At 44.2% G+C, this 18,735-nt stretch overlaps 1 protein-coding gene across 5 annotated transcripts in view; it reads right to left on the reverse strand.

Moving 5' to 3' along the window:
* Positions 1 to 18,735, reverse strand: part of CRACD (capping protein inhibiting regulator of actin dynamics) — a 241,544-nt gene that overhangs the window by 22,556 nt on the left and 200,253 nt on the right. For 4 of the 5 annotated variants that reach the window (XM_037034085.1, XM_037034090.1, XM_037034087.1 and 1 more), the window contains one exon: positions 2,635 to 2,770. The exons of the other annotated variant lie outside the window; for it this stretch is intronic. In XM_037034085.1, coding sequence (XP_036889980.1) covers positions 2,635 to 2,770 — 136 coding nt within the window. The remainder of the gene's footprint in view (positions 1 to 2,634; positions 2,771 to 18,735) is intronic. 5 annotated transcript variants of the gene reach the window in all.

An 18,735-nucleotide genomic window follows, 5' to 3' on the forward strand; every position in this document is an offset into this window, starting at 1 on the left:
TTTCTTAAGTCAGAGAAAAATGTTTGTTTTGTTTTGTTCTAAATGGCATTCCAGTAGAAATCTCATTTCGAAGGAATGCCTTAATAATGGTAGTTAATCAGCTTGCTAGGACATTTACTGTCAAATAGGTTTTGTCCATTACTTCTCTCTTTTTAAAATAAACATACACAGATACACAAAGACAATTTCAGACATTAAAAAAAGCATACATGCCTCTGACATAACTAAACACCCTCATTCCATGCTGGAGTCTGCGGGGGGCAGTCTGTTATGCTGCTTACTAAGCATCTATACCGGCATAATGTCATGGAAAAATGCAAAGCATTCATGCAATTTAATAGAGTTAACTACTATTTCTACAACTTACCAGGAACATACTGCTTAGTCGACTGAAAAATAAAGCACAGTCTTTTGGGGATGATACAGTTATATCTTATGTCACTCCAAAATTTACATTTTCTATGATAATGGTCCCCATTTCCTGCCTCCAAAAGCAAAGCTTTTTATTTATTTTTAAAATAACTATAGAGCTATAAGGAAGCTTGTCAATCTGTCTCACAGAAACAAAATTAGGAAAACTTCATATGAATAGATATTGTCAAAAAAGAGGTTTCAAATTAGATAGTGTTAATAGAAAGAATTGTTGCTTTAGGGAAGTTGCTTCTTTTATGTTTATCAATTATGAGATCGGATTCTTTAAAACTGTGCCTTACTGCTAATGGGAATGACAGGCAGTCACATACCTTATTGAGTTTCTATATTTTCATTACTGTAGGATTACACATCATTTACCACTCCAACTCCACCTCTTGGGGTGGCAGTGACATGTGTTGTGATGTTACAGAGTAGGTATCACTTAAGAGATTTTTAAAGAAGCCCTAGGAAGTCCTCCTACAACACAGCTGTTTCGTGGACTGAAATCTGTAAGTCAAGCCTCTTAGAAAGCAGATGTTATAAGCCAGGGGTTCAAAGCTTCTGAGGAATAATATTCCAGGAATCAAAAAATTTCAAGATGGAAGGGTAATTTTTCAACCTGTGAGAAGTGACAGCTTGCTTTGTCTTGAGTCTATAGATAAGAGCACAGCCAGCAAGCACAAGGAAGCCACCTGGGTCGGAAAAGCTGGCCTGTGAAGGAAATGCCTGGGTTGGCTCTGAGGGCAGGACTGTGGCCTTGGGCAGTGGTGGCGGTAGGTACCAAGATCCAGACAAGTTTGGGTACGGTTCCAGGGTGTTGGCTATTTTCCTGCTTGCCATATGCTGTGTTCAGCTGAGTGTGTGTGTGTGTGTGTGTGTGTGTGTGTGTGTGTGTGTGTAATGTGTGACAAAATACCGATCGCAAAATACATAGCTAACGTTCAGTAGAAACAAGAAAACATTTCAGAAAAACAGAAAAATTTGAGTATAACCCTTCATCACGTCAGTACCTACTCAAGGCAGCTGTTCCTTCGCTCATTCACTCACTGGCTCACTCACTGGCTCACTCACTGTTGGAGCCTAGAGACAGATGGAAGCCATCGAACCAGAGTTCCCGGTTCCTAATTTGGATCGCCTCCAGGCACTCCTTTCTCAGAGAAGCGCCGGCTCAGGCACTTCTGCTGGGTGAGCAAGTTCTCCCAAGCAACTGAGCGAACAAACCTACATAGTCAGATCTCAGGTGCCCTCACTCCCTTGCTTTCCCTGGAATCCTGACTGACCGAATCACATTTAGAGAAGAATTGTTTTATTATACAGTTGACCCTTGAACAATGCAGGGGTTAGGGGTGCTAACCCCCATGCAACGGAAAATCCACATACAACTTCTGACTCTCTCAAAACCTGACTACTAGTAGCCTACTGTTGACCAGAATAGCCTCACCAATAACGTAAACTGATTAACACGCATTTTGCATGTTCTACGTATCACATACTGTATTCTTACGATAAAGTACTCTAGAGAAAAGAAACCATTATTAAGAGAATCCTAAGGAAGAGAAAATATATTTAGAGTATTCACTGAAAAAATCTGCATGTAAGTGGACCTGTGCAGTTCAAACCCATGCTGCTCAAGGGTCAACTGTATTTTCATTATTAAGGAGTGACCACCCAAGTCAATTTTTTTTGTAGGAACACTGCCCAGGTCTGTAGCCGGGACGGAGGGAGGTTAAGAGTTTCCTTGCAGTCCTCTGAACCTAGGTGGCTCGGGGCGGGGGCAGATTTATAACCACGCCTCCGTTCACTGTCCAAGCAGGGGGTCCTGGAGAGCAAACACTTGCTGTGCAAGCCCTTCCCTGATAGCCAGCCTGTGCTTGGGGATCACGGCAACACTTTAGTGGTCAGGAGCTCCTTCCTTCCGTCCAAGCCATGGAGCTTGTCGTGGGTACTTGTCCTCATGATGTCCACTTAAAAATGAGGGAACAATCTGAGAGAAGAGGAGCGGGGCTGGTATGAAGGTGGTTCCAGTGGTCAGTGCCCCCCTCACAGGTGGATGTAAGGCTCAGAGAACTAACTCAGGTTCAAATAAGCAACAATTCTCACCAGGAGCTCTCCCTGGACCTCCCCAAACATCACTCACGGCCGAGCTGGGGACTTTCCCCACTTCCCTCCATAGCCAGGCCCCCTCTGTGACTCTAACCTTCCAGTCTCAAGCTGTCTTACCTGAAGAGTTTTGACTTTGCCCAGGATGTTGTCCTGTGACATTGCTTGAACTGTCTGCTCACTTTCTGCTCCCCCATCAGGGATAAAAATACTCTCATGAGAAAACGCCCGGGTTCCCATAGAATAGTTGAAGGACCTGGAATGCAAATCATGTGCTTCGTTTTAATAGGATGATAAAATTTCTTTTGGCAATTAGTTTCCTGTTCCTCCCGATTTGGGGGCTCCACCCACGTCCCCAGTCTCGCCCAGCACCGTGTCCTTTTCTGCTGCAGGTCAGCCAACTGGCCCGGCAGACGGAAGGGCCCCGCAGGAGTGAGGGAGCAGGTCTCCACCACCGCAGTGTGTCTGAGCCACTCGCTGAGAGCGCAGGCAGTTCTGCAACTGTAGGGGACCCAGGACAGAGGCCCTGTGGGACTGTTAACCGGGGAGCCTTTCTCCTGAGAGCTGTCACCATCAGTTCTAACCCAGCAGGTCTTGTCACCCACCCCCTTTTAAGTGACATTTGGACCTAGAAGTGTGAGGCAAGAGTTTCCTTCTTTCGGATTACAATTGAATTGGAAGGAAGATATATACATCTAAAACAAGAAGTAAAATTGCTGATAGGGACTATGGGAATAAAGAATCTCTCTCTCTCTCGAGACTCGACAGGAAATAGGAGAAAGGGCCATTCTGACAGGCTTCCTGGTGCAGGTGCCAAACAATAAACATGTCAGTTGAAGGCTTGGACTAAGAGAGGTCCAGACTTCTACCTGCCAGGGAGGTACAGGCAGGTTGAACTGCAGGAAGAAGCAGCAACAGAAGCCAACTGGTTTGACCTGGTTTGGGAAACAAACGTATTTCTGGGAAGGAAGACACATCCAAGTTGTTCGGGGGGGGGGGGGGGGCGGGGGGNGTGTGGGGGGGGGGGGGGGGGGCAGGCGGAGTCACATGCACTCCCTGAGGCAAGAGAGGCACCTCCCCTGGGGAGTGCACACAGGCAGCACCCCCGGGGGTTACAGAGCACCACTTCTCCCTCTCCACGCCCCAGAAAGGTTGTATCAGTGACCACCAGGAGGTTTCATCCGTGACCATGTGCCAAAGGCAATGGGCCGAGGCCCAGCCAAGTCTAGGCTGAGTTGGGCAGACTGAGTACCAAGTCTAATTTGCCAAATTACAGGCAGTATGGTTTTAAAAAAAAAAAGGCCCATGAGGTTAAGAAACAAAAAACTTGGATGCGAGCCTCCTGGCTGTGATTTTAGGCAACAACAACAACAACACCCCTTACACTTTTATGAAAACACTGTGCTGAGTTTTACTTTCACCGTCTCATCACCAACATCTGGCTGCAGATGAAACTCAGGGGGTAAACAACTTTATCTTAAGTCGTCCAATCTGCTGCTGCTAGGCAGAGTGAGAAACTGAATTCAGATCCGGTGTCTCGAAGTAGTGGAAGGTCTTAGGGCATCCTTCCCATGAGTGATGCTCTTAATAGACTATGAGAAGACTATACACTAAGAAGCCTACTTTATAGATGAGGAAACAAACTAAGGCTTAAAGGCAGTGAGTGGCTTGCCATAAATTAAGTGACTGTGATTGCAGTGTGAATCTGTTTCTGGCCCCTGTCCCATTGGCCAACTTGTATTGGTGTGCTTCTTCTTCTTCTTCTTCTAGCAATTATCCATACTATCTTAATTAGTAGAGCTTTTTTTTTAGGATAGAATGCTCTTTATTTTTATTTTTCTAGTTTTTGAGATATAACTCAATAAAGTGCTAAAACCATAATTATACAGCTTGATAAAATTTTAAACACCTATGCAACTGTGTAACCCCCACAAAGATCAAACAAAATATAGCTATTTGCTTCACCCCAGAGGTTTCCTTGTGCTCTTTTTTAGAGAAAAAAATCCTCTACCATTATTCTGGTAATCACTAGTCTGAGGTCCGGTGCCCCATTGCTTCACAGGCCCGCGCTCAATCCACTGAGCTACACCAGCCAGGCCAACGTCCCAGATTACACTATAGCGTGTTAACGATCCTCTGTACCTAGTAGTTTATGTTCTCCAGCTTTGATTTTTTTTTTAAGACGGCTACTCTTATCTCTTTGTATTTGTATGATCAGGTTGCCTGTGACTAAGGAAAAGTTTTGTTTCTTCATTTTTAATCTTGTTTTTTTTTTATTGGCCACATTGCATTAGCTTGGACCTTCATACACAGCTGAGTAGAAGTGGTGATGGTAAACTGTTATGTACCCAAAATGAGCAAGAAAACATTCACTATCTTACCGTCAGTTATGATGTTGCCTATGGAATTTCTGTAGATTATATTACTGCTACTTTGAAAAGACAGTCTAGCTTTTATTTATAGCTGATTTAAAGATTTTATTCTTTCTCATTGCTTTTCGGCAGTTGTGGGTAGGTGTGTAATTCTTCAGATTTACTCAGGTGGGGGTATATAGCACTTCTTAAACCTGTGACTTGGTGTCTTTCATCAGTTTTGGAAAATTCTCAGCCATTACCTATTTGAATACTGCTCCTGCCCCATTTTTCCTTTATTCCCCCTCTGATTCTTCATTGTAAGAACATTTCATCACGAGCCATACGTCTGTGCCAGTTTCTGTATCTGTCATTCTTTCTCACTTAGTATGATTCAGTCTGGATTTTTCTACCAACTTAGTCTTCAGCTCATTAATTCCCTTTTGTTGTGTGCAACCTGCTGTTAAAACTACCAACTGAATTCTTAATTTCAGTAGTGTTTTTCAGATATAAAATTTCCACTTGATTCTTTTTAATAGATTCCAGTTCTCTGGTGAAATTCTCCGTCTTGCTAGCTGTTTTTGGAAGATATTAATCACCACTATTTAAGAGTCTCTGTCGGAAACTGCAGTACCTTAGGGCCCTCTGGATCTATTTGCACTACCTTGTTTTCCTAGTACTCTCCTCCTTAGCTGCCTAGAAAGTTTTTAATGAATTCTCTACCTCATGCATGAAAAATTGCAGAGGCTGGATTGTTTTCTCCTCCCAGAGAGGACTTACTGGCTTCTCTAACTGACCTCAACCCAATGGCCTCAACCCAATGGGGGACTGAACAAATCACTGAGGCTGGTTAGCAATCCTGTAAGGCTCAGACGACCTCTGCTTTGTCCCCTCTTCTAGGGTGTAGGTCTCCCGGAGTTTCAGCTAAGAACCTGGGTTATTTCCTGAGGTCCTCCTCCTTGGTGGGCCCCAAAGCCCACCTTTTGTCTTTCCAGTACCGCTGACTGCCCAAAACCTTTCAGCTAACCCATGCTGCTTTATCAACAAATGTCCTCCAAAAGTCGTTGTCTAGGTTTATGTTCATTCTTCTGGTCTTCTCTTCTCTTGGTGATTTTAGTGTCTCAAGTGCTACTTGCCGGGGCCACCTCTACCTCTAACTTTTGTGTTGCCGGCCCCATGAGAAGGCCTGCAGCCCTGCTGCCCTCTCCACCCCTTGACAGCCACCCCCAGCCTTTTTGGTCTCTTGTCCCACAGCCAGAGTCAACTAACGCCCACAGGATAGAAGCAATATGCAGTTGGGTTCACCGCAATGGACTTCCTTTCTCTCCAGGATTTCATTGCTCAAGTCTGGTTCCCCAGCAGCAATCTGATGCTTTCAAACAGATGTCTTTCATATTCTACCCATTTTTTCCAGTTCTTCTTGGTGGGAGCACTGACGTGCTCCAAGCAACTTCATTGCAGCCCTAAGTGAAAGGAATTAAATAACTTTTTGGCATTTATAAAGTATCTACACATTAGAACATGCCTGTCCCTAGGGCCATTGCTCTTAAGAAGATTACTTTGCAAAGTGACCCAAAACATTTGTGCTTTTTTCTCCTTAGATCTGTTTTTTGTCCCATTTTAAGAAGAAAGAGTAGAGGAGTGTAGTTATTGGTTTATTAATTACAGGAATGAACAATCTCTAAAAAAAGAAAAGTTTTTCTTTCTCTTCAGAAAAATCCAGTTTCCAAAATGCAAATCAACATTAGAGGCTTGTCAACTTGTAAATTTTTTTTGTAATCATGGTTACAGTTCTGGCTCCAAACAGCCCTACAACATAGTTTACTTCCTATTCTCTGAAGGGAAAGCTGAGATGAAGAGTGGGTAGAAACATTGCCTGAAGTTCCAGAGTTTGAGGCAGGGCTGGAACTGAAACTGGATAGTCCACACGTAGAGACCTCAGTGTGAAACTATGTTCTCATGAACGAAGAACTTGGCGGACTCCCTGTCCTTAACCAACTGGGAACTGCGGATTACGTGATTGGGAGGTGAAGGGGTAAGGCACCACAAATTGTACCTTGGCAGAGTTCATCTGGACTTCTTTATTCTTGACATTTAAAGCTCTTTCACAGTCGACTACAAAGCAGGCCTATCCTCCCTCTTCTTTCTACTACGAGGGAGCCAAGAGGCGAGGGGCCTCGGAGCCTCAGGGCCGCGGCCCTCCCTCAGGCTCGACGTGCGCACGCGGGAGAACCAGGCCCAGCTGCATGGGAACCTTCTCTCTTGACGCTGAGAACACAGAGCAGCCTCTTGATCATAGGAACAGACATATAAAGACCTCTAAAATCCCCCAGATTTTTAACTTCTAACCAGAGGGTTGTTGATACAGTCCATGAATAGTCATTTTAATTTAACTAAGATCTGAAGTCAAATGCAAGCATACACAGTGAAAGCAAACTCTGGAAGAAGAAGAAGAGGCCCACTTGGGAAACTGAGAACAACACTGGTCTCTGAGGAGCTGTTTCATAAACTGAGAGTAGAACCACAGGCATGACTTACGGAGGCCAGAAAAATGGTCCCTTCAGACTTGGAGTGCAGGCAGCAGGAGTTCCCGGAAACTTACGGACAGAAGGGAGCGCAGTAAAGCTCTTGCAACTTTCGTTTCTACATCCTTGTCCTGGCCGTGCTGATGTTGTCACTGATGTTACTGTTATCGGCAGAGAGGTTCGGATTCCAAACATCTAACCAGAGGTCTCTACTGAGCCCAAAGAGACCAGCCTTGGGTGTCTCCCCTCAACTCCTCGCCTACTCCTGTGGTTGCCTTTCCAAAGGCGCAGATAGTCCAACAGCCAGAGGCAACTCTCTGGCTTTCACAGTGACTTTTAGTAACAGTCTATCTGACAGCCAACTACAGTCTTTCCTTTCCCAGGGGTCTCCAGCTACACACTGGACCCCATTACCTGACTGTTTCATGGTCTCTCAAAACACAACATGACAAAAGCAAACTCGTCAGTGTTTCCGACAAAACTCACATCTTTCTTATTTCCTTTGTTATCATCATCCCACAGGCTTTGGGCTATGCTATTTTCTAAATGAGGTCAGACTGAGGTTAAGGGAATGGTGTAGTGCAAAGGATCTTAATAGGCAACATCATTTGTTCTTTCACACTCAAAAATCCTTCAAAAACAAGGTAGGATTGCAACTGCTGAGCTCCTGGCCCACTTTGAGCCTGCCCTCGATTCCTCCGGACCACACGCGTCCACGACTGTGCCTGGGGCCCAGGTCGCTGATCTCCAAGCCCCTAGTAGGTGTCTGCAAGGCAACCGGCACAGGAGGGAGAGATGCTAGTCCAGAGCAGCATCTCCTACAACAGATGACAGTTGTCACACAGCCGGTGTCACTGCCAACTCTGTGGGCTCTCTGTCATCATGGAGTCCAAGACTTGAACCCTTACAGGTGAAGACGAGGGCCAGGAAGGTGAAGAGAGACTTGATCAAGGTAGAACTCAAACCAGAATCAGGCTCCACACTCACAGCCGACAGAGTCTTCCATTTTAACAGCGCTCACAGACGTGTGATTTCTTGGGAACAAAAATGTTATGTGAACAGCGGCTGCTGGACCATGACAAGGCGGTGACATTGAGAGTCCCAGTTCACACAAACTACAAATCTTATACAAAAGAAGGCAAACCAATGTTACTGCTTAAACACCAACTCTGTCAATGCCAAATAGGATTCCAGCATCCATGACTTTTTTTCATATTTACATAATAGTGACTGAGATGTTTTTATTGTGGTAAACTATACCTAACATAAAATTTACCATTTTAATTATTTTTAAGTGTACAGTTTACCACCATTAGGTACATTCATATTGTTATACAAGTATTTCCACCATCTGTCACCCCCAAACTGAAATTCCACATGCACTCAAAAATAACTCTTCATCCTCCCTCCCCCAGCCCCTGGTAATCACTATTCTCCTTTCTATCTTTATGAATGTGACTATTCCATGTACCTCATATAAGTGAAACCATGTAATAATTCTCCTTTTGTGTCTGACTTATTTCACTTAGCATAATACTCTCGAGGTTCATCCATGTGGTAGCATGTGTCAGAATTTGATTCCTTTTTAAGGCTGAATAATATTCCATTGCATGTATATAGCACATTTCATTTATGCATTCATCTGTTGAGGGGCATTTGAATTGTTTCTGTCTTTTGACTATTATGAACAATGCTGCTGTGAACACTGGTGTGTTAATCAAGATTTTAAAAATGCATGAATGTAGCATGATGACTCAAAACTAGGCAGAGACATGCCTATAAGAGTCTACGCCACACTACAGTACACTGCACACTACATGCACAGTAAGTATGTGCCCCATAAGTCCTCATTTCACACCAAAGATCTGACCTCACTTCCATACCCTCTACCCAAATTAAACTGTGACTATCCAAAAAGATGAGTTGAGTCTACACCACAAGAGAAGGAAAAGGAGAATGGGGAGGAAGGGAATGAAGAAAAGGAGGAGGGGGGTAGAGGAAAATGAGAAGAAGAGAGATGGAGAAGAGGAAGAGAATTCCTTTGTGTTTGCCTGAAGTCATGGGAAATTTTGAGGGGCAATGCTTGAAAAGCTGATCCTATTGTATGATTCACAGGGCAGCAGCCCCCGGGTTCCATCTCGACCCCTCCCACCACAGGAGGCTTAAACACCATGAACAGGACCTATTCACTGGAGACCAGAGGCCTCTAATTCTAAGAGAAGGTGTCTTCTGTGAGCACTAAGACTGACGTGGAGTGGCTCAGGGGTTCTACATTGTATTACATTCAAGCCCTGGCACCTGAGTCATCATGGCATTGGAAGGACAGGAGGAAAGAGATGCTACTGCTTCTCCCCCACTCCACCTCCTTCCCTCTCCCGTATCCAAAGGCAGCTGCACTGACTGTCACAATTCTGCCTAGAAGTGCTAAGAAGCTGCTTAATCAATAACATGGTATGGTATATGTGGGCACACTGTGAGAGCACATAGACCAAAATGCAGGGTTGTTTTGAATGGCCTTAAAAGTTGTGAATAATTTCAGAAAAGTCAGCTGAGGCCTGGACAGGTTACCCCACTGTACTCTAATACCTACAAGGTCTGTCCAGAAAAGCCAGCCATTGTCAATACAATGAGAACAGTCTGTGCAACATCAATGTAACCAGGCAGCCAAAGACAGTGGAATGGGATGCACATGAGTGAACAATGACGACTTCACTGTACTAGTCAGAGGGGCAGTAGATGCCATTGAGTGAACACATGTACTGTGTGGCTGTCACATTCAAAATGACTGAGCAAGTAGAGCAACGAATACGCATCAAATTTTGCATTAAGCTTGAACATTCCTCTGCAGAAACTATTTGGGTGATTCAGAGGCTTTCAGGGATGATGCAGTGAGTGGCAACACAAATAAAAGTGTGGCACAGACGCTTCAAAGATGGTTGAGAATCTGTTGAAAGTAACCCATGTTCTGGAAGGCCTGCACCAAGCAGAACACCTGAGAACGTTGAACGTGAATGGGCTGCAATCAACAAAGATTGACGACTGACAGTGTGAGAATGAGAAGATCCCCAAAACTACTGTGTCTCAGATTTTGACACAGGATCTTGGCATGAAACATGTCACAGCAAAGTCTGTTTGTGGCTTCTGCTACCAGAGCAGAAGGAACATTTTGCTGCAGTTGCTAATGACTTGATTCAAACCGTTACCAATGAACCAGGTTTCCTCAAGATCATAAGCAGATATGAATTGTTGGTCTATGGCTGTGATCCAGAAATAAATGCCCAGTCATCCCAATACAAGTCTCCTGGTTCACCATGCCCAAAGAAGGTGTGGCAAAGTCACATCAAGATCGAGACCATGTTAACTGTGTTCTTTGATTTGGAAGGTATTATCCATCACTAGCATGCCCTTCCAGGCCAAACAATTAGTAAGGAGTACTATCTCACTGTTCTTCATCAGTTGAGAGATGTCGTATGACAAAAATGGCTACAGTTATGGGTAACTGGTGAACGGCAGCTTTATTACGACAACATGCCTACTTATGTATCACGTCTTATGCAGAGTTTTTTTGAGAAACATCAAATCATCCAGGTGATTCAGACACTCTACAGCCTGGATTTGGTGCCCTGTGACTTCTGGCTTTCCCCAAAACTAAAATCACCTTTGAAAGGGGAGAGATTTCAGACAATTGACAAGATTCAGGAAAATATGAGGGGGCAGCTGATGGCAATAACAGCAAAGAATTTTGCAGCATTTTGAACAATGGAACAGACACTGGGAGAACTGTGTGAGGTCCCAAGGTACCTAACTTTGAAGGGGACTGAGATGTCATTGTCCTATGTACAGTGTTTCTTGTATCTTGCACCTTCTTTAATAAATGTCTCTATTTTTCATGTTACATGGCTGGATACTTTCTGGACAGATGTCATAGACTGGATTACGATGCTGATGACCTTGCCAAAAGCAATATAAAGGCCACACTTTTTAATGCTTTGCTCAGAAGAGGTTTTTATTTTCATTATTATTTTTTATGTTGAAAGCATTTAAGACTTATACAAACACTGCAAGTGTGGTGTGATGAGCCTTTTGTTTTCCTAGACCACAGAGAGTAAGTTGCTGGCACCGTGCTCTGATCCCTGAACCAGGGAGGCAGTAGAAGCCCTATGTGTTCTTAACACATAGGAAGATGTGAGTGAGAAACCTCAGGGAAAGTGGAGGGGCTGCTGAGGGCAGTGGAGGGCCAGGGAGTGTGCCATTGTCCCTGTCGCCTGGGTTTCGACCTCCAGCCTCCTTCCTGTATGAGGACTGACACCTGTGGATGATGTCCAACTGAAGTCTTCTCCACTTCTCTCTCTAACCACCTGTTAATCTTTTTCTGTAAAATTTTATTTTAATTATTTTTTATTATTTAATTCTTGTTCAAGTACAGTTTTCTGCCACCTGTTAATCTTAAAGCAGCTAATTTGCTAGCTCAGAAACCTCCACGAGTTCCCTTTTGCCAAAATCCTACCAGATGAAGCTGCAATAGTTGCTTAATATTTAAGGCTCTTCATGGTGGGGCCCTAAACTCTCTGGACAGGTCTTGGTTCCTCATTTGTGAATGAGGATGGCAAGAGAACCTACCTCATGGAGCTTTTTGGGAGGTTCAATGAGCAGTGTAAGTGCTTATGTAGGTCTTACCCATTGTTATCAAACGTTAGCCTGCTTCAAACAACCACTCAGTTCCCCAAATGTCCTCTCTGGGCTCTCTTGGCTCTTCCTGTCCAGGGACAGCCTGAGGCCAATCTCTCAGTTCAGGTCCTACTCACTCTTCATGGTCCAGCTCATACTTATCAGCTCCACACAGCCTTTCCTGCTTTCTTGGGAGAAAGGGGTCATGTACCAAGGATGAGTGGACAAGGACAATGGGGTGGGGATTGTCTTTGAGAGCAACAGGGGGGAAGGAGACAACTGTAACCGAACAACAATTAAAAGAAAAAGAAAAGGGTCTCTTATTTCACTGAGAGCCTTACGCATGCATCTCTTGCTGTTTCATGTTATGCTTACTATAATCATGCCTTAAATGAGAGGGGCAATAAAAGTGCTCTTGGTATTGTAAAGAGACATGATTCTAATAATTACGGCATCTTATCTCCACTGCAGTTCTACGAGTTGCATGATGGCAGGGCTCACATCTTTGTTTTTCACAAAGTGCTTTATATGATCAAATTTGTGAGTAAACTTTTTCAATGGATGAGTAAATGATTAATATTGCAGGGTAGGTAGTTTGTTAGCTGGGTTCCCCGTGGAGAGGTCTCTGAGGAAAAGCAAAGCATGATGCAAACATGGAGAGGAGGAAGGAGAATATGCTCAGGTCATGGGCCTCTTTCTGGGAGGGGAGGCCTACACAGGACGCCACTGTGGAAAGGTCCAAGAAGCCAGCGGATGGGCAATTCAGGAGGATGTTCCGCATGTCTCTTTTAAAGGCTCCTTCTGAACTTTCTTTTCAACTCAAACCAGGGAATTGCTCCAGGCTTTGCTTCACACCTTCTATTTCAAACCTCCCTCTCACCAAGTTTTCCTGGTTTCATTCTATCTCAGTTACAGTTCTTTGCCACAAGCAACAGAAACTATGTCTAACTCAACCAAAAGAAAATTTACTGGAGGAGAAGCTAGTGATGAGGCTTGGGGAAAGGCAGGACTGAAGAGACCTCTAGCAGCCTAGGCATCAGGTCCCCCGTCAATTGTCACGGGGCAGGAAGAGCCTGGTTCCAGAAGGCTCTCCTAGTTATTTCCCTTACCTTCTCGATCCACCTGCCAAGTCAAAGCCCAGGAGGGAGAGACTGATTAGTTAGGCTAGGTCATGTGCTCACGCCAGGCTGTAGTGGGACAGGGAGTGGCCCTTTTGGCATCTGTCATAGGAAGCTGGTACTATGTCCTATCAGCGGTAGATACAGCAAGACAAGCTTGACTCCCTGAAAGGAAATTTGGGTGCTGTCGAGAAGGGGACCCAGATGCTAACAGCTCATTTACCCCAAATGGCCATCACACTGTGCTTTGGGAACTGTGCCTTGATTCTCCTTTCCAAGCTAGCCCATTTGATGGACAACTAGGAGGCAGCTCTCTGGTGTTCTGATTCTACTTCTCTTTCAAGAGGTTTCCCCTCTTCCCTGGTGGCATGTGATGCTGCCTGAGAGCAAAGGGTGCCACACTCCAGGCTACTGGGATGCCCAAGCCCAGATCCAGCGTCCAAGCCCATGCTTATCCACAGATGTGCTTGAGGTCAGACAGGGTGCTTGGTGGCCTGTGGCCTAGAGCTCAGGGTACCGAAGGGCACAGCAGAGAGAAGGTGAGAAGCAAAGCAAAATGAACGAAGTGAGCCCTGTGGTCACGCTATTCCATCCTTCACCCACAACACACTTAGTGCTAAGGAGAGCAGGGAGGAGTCGAGGAGAGCCATGTCCATTTTAAGTTCTCTTATCTGGAACTAATGTCTGCAGCAGGGCCTGGTGTGAGAGGAACAATGCAAAACTGGGGAGCAAAACTGGGGAGGCGTTCCTTGGAAAGTTCTCCTCTCTCACAAACCATGACACAAGACAGGAACAGTCCCCTTTTTGTCACTGTTTTTTGTCATCTGCATGTGACACCTGGAACTGTGTTGAAGATACTAGTTGTGTTTTCTGTTATAGCTGAAATCTTCCTCCCTGAAACAGCCTTCTAGCTACTAGTCCAGGTACTGGGCAAATTCTAAGACTCACTGACATCTAACCTTAGAGCCTATAAATTAGGGAAATTCTCCCCACCCAAAAGAGGAGAAGCTTCTGGCAGCTGCATAGTTAACACGTGTCTCAGGTCAGTCCCCCTCCTCCTCCTTATTCTTTGTCTTTTTTTTTTTTTTTTGGATAAGTAACATGTAATTTGGGGCCATAGATATTGGGTAATTATCATAGCAATGATTAGGGATTCACATCAGGAATAAGGAAATATAATTATAGTCCCATTGCAGCTTGTTTCCATGACAACAGGGGCAACTGAAATTGATCAGCAGTTTTCTTCCTAAACAGATCCGTGAGTCTCATTCAAATGAAATGCTGAACAGCAATTAACCAGCCTCATCAAACAAACTAGAATTGCTGGAAGAGACTGGAGTCAGATTATATTTTGTGTGGCATCTTGGCGTCTCGTCCCCAACTTGAGTATTCTGTGAACTTATATGGTACCCCCGAGGCCATAGAGTACCCAATTACCTAGTATAATTACAGTAGAAACAGGGTGCATCATAAAAAGCTCAAGGAAGAGGAGAAAAGTTTAGAATCTTAAAACACAGACACTTAGAACTGGGAGTCCAAGGTTCATCTACTCCAGCCTCCAGGCCTATGCCTGCATCACATAGGACGAGCAATCAGGAGGGACTCTGGGGGCTTCACACCAACTCTCCCAGGCCTCAGTTGCCCCCCCACCCCAGAGAAAGATCTTTTCATACACATTTTTATCCATCAGCTGGGTCTTGGTCTATGCTCTGGAAGTAAAAAACTACTGTACTTTGCTGTGTATAATGTGCACCCAAGTTTTTGTGCACATTATACATGGATTATGATGCCCATGGCGTGTACTTGTTATACCCATGTGTAATGGACACCCTTATTTTTCCCTCAAAAATTTGGGCGACAAAGTGCACATTATACATGGCAAAGTACAGTAGTTATTAACCTCCTCTTTATCTCAGTAGTAATATCACCCTGTATTTGTAAAATGCTATCTTAGAGCCAATAATATAATGCCCATGCATTTTTTGTCCTCATAATAATCCTGGGAGACAGCATATCCACATAACAGATAAAGGCGCTGGCTTGGCAGAGGGCACACAGCTCATGAGTGAAAGTACTGCATTTAAAAGAGGATCCCGGCCCCCAATCTGTTCTCTCCCACAAGTTGTATCTCCAATAACTGCTGTAACCGATTCATCAACTTTCCTTCTCCCTAGACTTATTCAGCCCAGTTTTATTAATTCCTCTGCTTTGTACCCAATTTTTATTCATTTAATGGTTTTTGTATCTCTTTTCTCATCCCTGTTCAATTTCAGCACGTGCCAAGTTCCTATGGGTAGAGGATAAATGACCAAGTAAAGTCAGTCTTTCCTCACTTCATCTTCTGCAAAGCAGAAGGCCCAGTGACCTAAGGCACGTGCCAGTAATCAGGGAGCAATGAACTGAGCTTCACTCTCGGTTCAATGGTGATACCCTGTTTCATTACACCAGCTGTGCAATTTACCTTTTCCAGCAGGTCAGAGGCACAGTGATACTCTTCCCCACAGTGAGAAGGTGAAGGATAAATCAGACGTACAACGACTTGTCCAATGCGAAGAGTCCAGTGGTAAAAAGAATAGTATTCATATACTCATTCATTAAACAAATAATAAACGAATGCCTGCTGCGCGCCAGGCACCATTCTAGAGGCTAGAATAGCAGTGAAAGGCCAGTTACTCAGGCCTATCCTTCGGGAGAGGAAAAGGACACTGAGAGCAATGGCGGCAGGCCTCACCAGGCTGGGGGTCAGAGAAAGCATGCCCTCCTGAGGAAGGCACATTTGTACAAAAGAACGAAGGATGAACGTAAGAATGGGGGATGGGGTTGCTCCAGATAAAAGGGTTACCATGTGCAAAATCAGCGGACTAGTCACACCTCTAACACTAACGCCACTGTGATCTAGTTGTGCCTCAGTTTCCCCATCTGTAAAGTGAAGGTAGTAGAGCAGGACTAAGAATTACTTTAAACCTTTAACATTGATGTGTATCTGTGTGTGTCCGCTGGATAAGTGTATCATGTAAGCAGACAGCAGGATTTATAGTAGCTTTTGGGGGTGGTGGCGTGCATGGGGTCACCCAGAGCCAGATAGTTTAGGTAGGTGGTTTTGAACATGGCCTGAGTCTCTTTCCCCATATCCTCTCCCCCACCAAGTCCCCATCCCCACCCCACCCCACAGGGGCTCAAAACCTCAAGCAAACAGGAGCAGCTGTTGGCCCTTCTGAACTAGCCTGCCCTGCTCTGCTACGAAGTCCTACTTCAACGTGATCCCCTTGTTCCATCCCAAATTTCAAACTCCTATTTTAGGGTCTTAGGGGAGAAAAAGAAACCCCTACGCTTCCCTGCCAATGTGAACTTATCGCCTCAGCCAGACGTGACCTTTTCAATGCCACCTTCGTTCCCTCTTTAAAAAGTCTTCATTGAGATTCACATACCATAAAATTCAGCCTTTTAAAAGTTCAGTGATTTTTAGTTTATTCAAAGAGTATGTGGCCATCAGCCCCACCTAAGCTGAGAAGGTTTTTATCACCCCCAAAAGAAACCCCATAGCCATTAACAGTCACCTTTACCCTGCCTCGTGCCTGGCAACCATGGATCCTTCTGTCTCCGTGAGCACGCCTATTTGGTATTTGTATGAATGGAATCACACAATCAGTGGTCATTTTTAACCGGCATCTTTCAATTAGCAAAATGTTTTCGAAGTTTATTCATGTCATAACATGGGTCGGTATTTCATCAGTTTTTGTTCCCAAATAACATCTCTTGATGGACATTTGGATTCTTTCAACTCTTTAGCGATTATGAATAATGCTGCTATGAACATTTCAGTACAAGTCTTGGAGTGAACACATGCTTTCATTTCTTTTGGGTTCACGTCTAGGAGTTGAATTGCTGGGTCACGTGGTAACTCTGTTTACTGTTTTGAGGAACTGTCAAACTGTTTTCCGAGGCAGCTGCACCATTTCCACTGCCACCAGCAAGGCTTGAGGGTTCCGATTTCTCCATCTTCTCACCAGTGCTTGTTATTGTCCCTTTTACAGTACAGCCTTCCTAATGGGTGTGATGTGGTATCTCACTGTGGCTTTGATGTGCATTTCTTTGATGGCTCATGAAGCTGAGCAAGTGTGCTAATGGACATTTTTATATCTCTGGAGAAACGTCTATACAGATCCTTTGCTCATTTAAAAAACTGCTCTTTTGTTTGGTCTTTTTATATTGTTATAAGAGTACTTATTTATTCTGAATACAGTCTTATCAGGTGTTACAAAAACGTTTTCTTCCATTCTGAGAATTGTCTCTTCACTTTCTTGATGGTATTACTTACAGCACAAAGGTTATTTTTTCATTAAATTTACTAGAGTGACATTGGCCAGTACCGGTTTCAAGTGTGTATCTCTGTGACACGTGACCTGTGCATTGTATTGTGTGCCCGCCACCCAAAATCAGATCACCTTCCAAAACAACTTCCAAAAAATTTATTTTTGGTGAAGACCCATTTATCGATTTTTCTTTTTCCACTTATGCTTTTTGATACCTAAGAAATCATTGCCTAATCCAAGGTTATGGACTTACTTCCTTGTTTTCTCAAGAGTTTCATAATTTTCCATTTTCCATTTAGATCTGCTACCCATTTGGAGTCGCTGTTGTGACCGGTATAAAGAAAGGGTCCAAATTTATTCTCTTGCACGTGGCTGTCCATTGTCCCAGCACCACTGGTTCCAGTTCTGTTACTAAAAATCATCTGACCACAACATACATGGCTTTATTTCTGGACTCTCTCAACCCCATTGATCTGCATGGCCAGTACCATATTGTGTCGATGACTGTACTTGTGTAGCAAGTTGTTAACTCAGAACGTGTGAGCCCTTCAAGATTGCTCCAGCTATTCTGGGTCCCTTGCATTGCCATATGAATTTTAGGAGCCTCTTGTCAACTTCTACCGAAAAGGCAGGTAAATTTTGTTAGGGATTGCAATGAATCTGTACGTCAGTTTGGGGAGTACTGCCATCTTCACATTACATTTTCTTATCCATAAATATGGGATGTCTTTCCATCTGTTTAGAACTTCTTAAATTCCTTTTATTTTTGAGTATATGCTTAAGTAACGTATTTATTGGGGTGACACTGGTTAATAAAATACAGGTTTCGAGTGCACAATTCCACAATACATCACTCATACACAGCCCCATGTGTCCGCCATCCAAAGTCAAGCCCCTCTGTTTATCCCCCTTTACCCCTTTCACATCCCCGACCCCATTCCTCCTGCAGCCACCAGACTGTGTTCACCTGTGTTCACGATCCCCTTTTATTTTGCTCAATCCCCTCACTTTGTTCACCCAGCCACCCAACCCACATTTCCTCTCACAGCTTTCAGTCTGTTGTCTCTATCTACGAGTCTGTTTCTATTTTGTCTGTCTGTTTATTTTGCTCATTAGGTTTTGCTCATTTTGCTCATTATTTTGCTCATTTTCACATGTAAGTGAAACCACATGGTATCTGTCCTTCTCTGACTGGCTCACTTCACCCAGCATAACATTCTCCAGGTCCATCCAAGCCATCATAAAA

The sequence above is a fragment of the Sturnira hondurensis genome, unplaced genomic scaffold (genome assembly GCF_014824575.4).
Source record: "Sturnira hondurensis isolate 20B ecotype Veracruz unplaced genomic scaffold, ASM1482457v3 Scaffold0022017, whole genome shotgun sequence".
NCBI classification, from domain to species: Eukaryota; Metazoa; Chordata; class Mammalia; order Chiroptera; family Phyllostomidae; genus Sturnira; species Sturnira hondurensis.